Raw genomic sequence first — 6,000 nt, 5'->3', positions numbered from 1 at the left:
AAAATCAAGACTCGAGTGCGGCTGTTTTTCTTATATATTTGTCAGTAATTCATCTTATGTTCCAGTCCATACAAGACTAAGAATACAATATCTACAACTACTATCTCATTATATGTTTCCCTTATTATCTCCAGTAATTGTATTATTTTTTTTTTTAATCAGATACATTTTTATTAAACATAATAAATGACATCTGTTTATAAACAAGTTACATTTGTTTTTTCATTTAACAAGAAAATATACCCCTCCCCCCCTCCTCCCTCAGATAACCAACCCCACCCGAACCAACCCCTCAACGAGAAGATCATCCCTGTTACAAACATATTGTATCATTAACATTGTTTTCAACAACCCCTCAATTGTTCCCATCTAGCCATGGCTGCCATAGCTTTTGAAAAAACCCCATCCTATTCCTCTTGATATAGATGCTTTTTTCGAGCTGGACAATATGATTCGCCTGTGCAGCAAACTCTCGTCTAGTTGGAGGTTCCTCCCTGATCCAGTATCTCGCAATCACCTTCCTTGCAATGAAGAGTAGTCTAGCTTTTGCCATTTTTGCAGTTTCGTCGGCCGACACTTCCTCCACATACCCAAGTACACAAACCACTGGATCCCTGGGAACCGCACACCCATAAAGCACCCCAATTTGGTTCAACACCACCACCCAATATGCAAAGAGTCTGGGACACAACCACAACATGTGCAGCATACCCGCCCCAGACTGAGCGCACCTAGGGCACCTGGAATCAGATCTCACTCCAGCTCTAAACAACAAGTCGGGTGTTCTATAGGCCCTATTTACCACATACAGTTGCAACATTCTCCCAGGTTCTCTCATCGACAATTTGGGCACGTATTCTAGGATAGATTCCCATTTGTCATCGTCTATTTCCCCTAGCTCAGCCTCCGACTTCTCTCTGGCCTTAATCGGGTAATCTATTAAAAATGTGTGCAGTAAATCCCCATATACTTCGGAAATTGCCCCCTTTGTTCCATTATTGTTTAGTATAAAGTCTAACATAAGGTCTTTCTGAATCACCATGGGCCCCCTCCTCCTCTGTGCCTGAAAAGCGTGCTGAACTCTCCTATATTGGTACCATTTTAACCCCGGGAACTGAAACTCCTGCTGAAGCGCATCGTAAGATTTAAGACTCCCGTTATGAATCAATTGTCCTAACAGCCTAATGCCTTTTTCCCTCCATTCTCCCATTCCTTCCATATGGTTAAATTCTTGAAGAGCGGAGTTATCCCAGATGGGTGAAAATTCTGTGAAACCCCCAACTCCCCTAATTCGTTTCAGCATCTGCCATACCCTATGAATTAGATTCATGGTGAGAAAACAAGTCCCCAATTTAGTAATTGTATTATTACACAGGATTTTTATGATGTTACATCGGCTCATCTTCCTCTTATTCAGGTCTCTACAATATCGGATCCTCTCAGTGAAGATCTTCTATAGAAGACCATTTTCCTGATTTACCCACCAAAGATGGATATGGACAGAGACAAGATGGCGGAGAGGATATTACACCTCACCCTAGAGATCCTCTTCCGGCTTACTGGAGAGGTGAGAGATTCTGAGGACGTCACATTACATCATTCTTATCTATGGGAATAACAGATGGACAGAACTGGAGAGGTGAGGACTCTGGAAATGTCTGCAGTGAGATTTATTAATGTGTCTCTCCATAACCAGGATTACACAGTGGTGAAGAAGACGTCTAGTGATCGCTGTCAGGACCCTGTGTCTGAGGGATGGGGAAGACCCCTGAGCCCAATCAGAGCCTCCACCTCACCCCATGATACATGAGGACATCAATGACCAGAAGATTCTAGAACTCATCTACAAGATGATTGAGCTGCTGACTGGAGAGGTGACACTGCTGGGAATGCTGGGACATTATACAGTAACACTATGAAGGGATCAGGGGATGACGGTATCATTGTATGTGTCAGGTTCCTATAAGGTACATGTAGAAAAGCCGCGAAGACACCATCACATGTTTCTCAACGCAAGCAATAAATAGCCAGGTCTTTCACCGGGAAGGAACAACCACCGGAAGGGCAGCATCCAAAAAGGAAAACCACCTATGCCAAAACATGGTATCCATCCACAGACAGCTGTTTCGGGGTATTTTCCCCTCATCAGTGTGGAGTAGGAAACTGGCTCCCAGGGGAGTGGTTACGGGTATGTAATGTGACCAGGGTGTGGGTCACATGGTTCCTGTGTTTGGATCTGAGTGGTTCAAGTGCAAGGCCCTGGAAGCCTGTGTTGGAAGTCCTGGGGAGTAGGATTCCTGAATAGCACATGGTTGGGTTTTGGCACTGAGTGGAGATGTCCTGGAAGCACCTAGAGACCGTGGACCTGGACGGTCTGTGTTGAGGACCTGGGACTGACGTGAAGTCAGTGTGAGGAGTGGAACTCCTGAAAGGTAACCCCGGACAAGGGGATTATAATATACGGCAGAGAGGCCTATCTGCTATATGAACTGACTGAGGTCCTATAATGATTCGTGGATGTATTGAAATGAATCTCTACAATATCGGATCCTCTCAGTGAAGATCATCTATAGAAGACCATTTTCCTGATTTACCCACCAAAGATGGATATGGACAGAGACAAGATGGCAGAGAGGATATTACACCTCACCCTAGAGATCCTCTAGGAGCATTTTCATATTTCCCATAAGGGATGGAAGCAGTGTTCTGGATCACTGCGTTTAGAAACACGTGTTGGTGTCTCCGCGGTGTTGGATGTTTTGATCTCCCCGAGGTCATTCATCCTTATGTTTATAGTCCTTTTACTAGGCACTGCTCCTAATAGCCAGTTTCCTACTCCACACTGATGAGGGGCAAATACCCCAAAACAGCTGTCTGTGGATGGATACCATGTTTTGGCATAGGTGGTTTTCCTTTTTGGATGCTGCCCTTCCCGTGGTTGTTCCTTCCCGGTGAAAGACTTGGCTATTTATTGCTTGCGTTGAGAAACACGTGATGGTGTCTCCGCGGCTTTTCTACATGCATTTGCATATTTCCCATAAGGGATGGGGGCAGTGTTTTGGATCACTGCGTTGAGAAACACGTGATGGTGTCTCCGCGGTGTTGGATGTTTTGATCTCCCCGAGGTCATTCATCCTTATGTTTATAGGTTCCTATAAGGTGTCAGGATGTCGCTGTCTATTTCTCCATGAAGGAGTGGGAGTATTTAGAAAGACACAAAGATCTGTACAAGGACATCATGATGGAGGTTCCCCAGCCCCTCACACCACCAGGTAATAGACAGGACTAAATACACACGGCCTATAATTATCTGTATGTAAAGAATGAATTCAGTCCCTGTATGTGTTTCCTCCAGATCTATCCAGTAAGAGGACAACACCAGAAAGATGCTCTTCTTCCACAGGACTGTAACCAAGAAGATCCTAATGTTCCTCAGGATCATCAGGTAGATGGAGAGAAGGTGTCAGGAGATCTCCCCTATGATGTGTAGACAGCTGTGAAGATCTTGGGCTCAGTCTTGATTTATTCACCAGTATTATATGTTTTATACTTGTGTAATGAGAACGGTGGAGATGGCAGGATTAGCGCTGATCATATACGTGACTTCTCCATTTGTCTGTGACTTTTACAATATTTGTTTCAGGGTGAAGATCTGACCCATATTAATACTACGGAGACGTATGTGAGGGGTGATGAACGGAGTAAAGAGAAGATTCCTACATATGACTACCCATGTGAGTAGTGACCACTAAATACAGAGAAGTCACAGATTTTTGTCAGTCACCGGATGTGACTGCTTTATTGGTGGTGTAATCCGGTAATCCGGCCGTATCACAATCGTGTGGTCTCCATTTTGCCTCTAGACCACAGCTTTCTCCTCCACCCAAAATGTTCACATGGCTTTGGGCATTGAAAGCCCTTTGATGTAGAATGTATAGCCTGCAGGATCTACCTACCCGTACCCCCTAAAATTAGGAGACGCTGACCGTAACCTGTCCAGATCTGTAAATTACAAAGTCAAGACAGCGTATGTAGAATGTGCTGACAAGTTAGAAAATCACTTGAAGAAAAATATGATAATGGGCCTGTAAGAGAAAGCGGAGGGTAATGATGCTGTTGGCTTCCTAGATCCCTGATATCTTATTGGATGAATCTACCTTCTCTCCCTTCTGTGCCGCTGAATGTGCTCATATGGTCCCTACAAGACCAGGTCCAGTCTTTCTGGCCAAACTTCACTTTTATGATCGACAACATTAAATGTGCAGGGAGGCCAAGTGTGAGTTTCCCTTTATCCTGAATTTTCAATTTCTTTTAAAACTGAAAACTTCAAGGTGGATTGTGATAAACTATATATCTCTAAGGACGGGGTCAGACCTAACGTATCAAAATACAGTCTCTTTTTTTTTACGGCCGAAATACGCAGAAAAGTTCCTGAACAGTGATCCGTATTCAATGTGAGGATGCGATTTTTTTTTTTTTTTTTTTTTTTTTTTCTCCAAAAATTATCCGTGTATCATCCATATGGCATCCGTACGGCGAGATTTTCTTGCCGGCTTGTAAAATGGACATAGAATGGATCCATGGGCTCAAATATTCGTGAAAACATATATACAATATATATATATATATATATATATATATATATATATATATATATATATATATATAATGTGTATATATATAATATGTATGTATATATGTGTGTGTGTGTGTGTGTATATACAGTCATGGCCAAAAGTTTTGAGAATGACACCAAAATTATATTTTCACATGATCTGCTGCCCTCTGGTTTTTATTAGTGTTTGTCTGATGTTTATATCACATACAGAAATATAATTGCAATCATATTATGAGTACCAATAGGTTATATTGACAGTTAGAATGAGTTAATGCAGCAAGTCAATATTTGCAGTATTGACCCTTCTTCTTCAAGACCTCTGCAATTCTCCCTGGCATGCTCTCAATCAACTTCTGGACCAAATCCTGACTGATAGCAGTCCATTCTTGCATTTTGCCAGAATTTGTTGGTTTTTGTTTGTCCACCCGTCTCTTGATGATTGACCACAAGTTCTCAATGGGATTAAGATCTGGGGAGTTTCCAGGCCATGGACCCAAAATCTCTATGTTTTGTTCCATGAGCCATTTAGTTATCACCTTTGCTTTATGGCAAGGTGCTCCATCATGCTGAAAAAGGCATTGTTGGGCGCCAAACTGCTCTTGGACGGTTGGGAGAAGTTGCTCTTGGAGGACATTCTGGTACCATTCTTTCTTCATGGCTGTGTTTTTAGGCAAGACTGTGAGTGAGCCGATTCCCTTGGCTGAGAAGCAACCCCACACATGAATGGTTTCAGGATGCTTTACAGTTGGCATGAGACAAGACCGGTGGTAGCTCTCACCTCTTCTTCTCCGAATAAGCCGTTTTCCAGATGTCCCAAACAATCAAAAAGGGGATTCATCAGAGAAAATGACTTTGCCCCAGTCCTCAGCGTTCCACTCCCTGTACCTTTTGCAGAATATCAGTCGGTCCCTGATGTTTTTTCTGGAGAGAAGTGGCTTCTTTGCTGCCCTCCTTGAAACCAGGCCTTGCTCAAAGAGTCTCCGCCTCACAGTGCATGCAGAAGCACTCACACCAGCCTGCTGCCATCCCTGAGCAAGCTCGGCACTGCTGGTAGTCCGATCCCGCAGCTGAAACAGTTTTAAGATACGGTCCTGGCGCTTGCTGGTCTTTCTTGGGCGCCCTGGAGCCTTTTTGACAACAATGGAGGCTCTCTCCTTGAAGTTCTTGATGATGCGATAGATTGTTGACTGAGGTGCAATCTTTGTAGCTGCGATACTCTTCCCTGTTAGGCCATTTTTGTGCAGTGCAATGATGGCTGCACTTGTTTCTTTAGAGATAACCATGGTTAACTGAAGAGAAACAATGATACGAAGCACCAGCCTCCTTTTAAAGTGTCCAGTGATGTTATTCTTACTTAATCATGACTGATTGATCGCCAGCCC

General features: G+C 43.4%; 1 protein-coding gene across 1 annotated transcript in view; it reads left to right on the top strand.

The window, feature by feature from the left end:
- Positions 1–3,251: 3,251 nt before the first annotated feature.
- Positions 3,252–6,000, top strand: part of LOC138671350 (zinc finger protein 585A-like) — a gene marked incomplete at its 5' end in the record, with an annotated part of 122,776 nt that continues 120,027 nt past the window's right edge. Inside the window, 3 exons of the mRNA XM_069759453.1 lie at positions 3,252–3,272; positions 3,356–3,445; positions 3,644–3,734. Of these exons, the coding sequence (XP_069615554.1) occupies positions 3,252–3,272; positions 3,356–3,445; positions 3,644–3,734 (202 nt within the window). The remainder of the gene's footprint in view (positions 3,273–3,355; positions 3,446–3,643; positions 3,735–6,000) is intronic.

This window comes from Ranitomeya imitator, chromosome 3 (assembly GCF_032444005.1).
Source record: "Ranitomeya imitator isolate aRanImi1 chromosome 3, aRanImi1.pri, whole genome shotgun sequence".
Classification (NCBI taxonomy): Eukaryota; Metazoa; Chordata; class Amphibia; order Anura; family Dendrobatidae; genus Ranitomeya; species Ranitomeya imitator.
The sequence above is the reverse complement of the archived record's forward strand: the minus strand, read 5'-3'. Positions and strand labels throughout refer to the sequence as shown.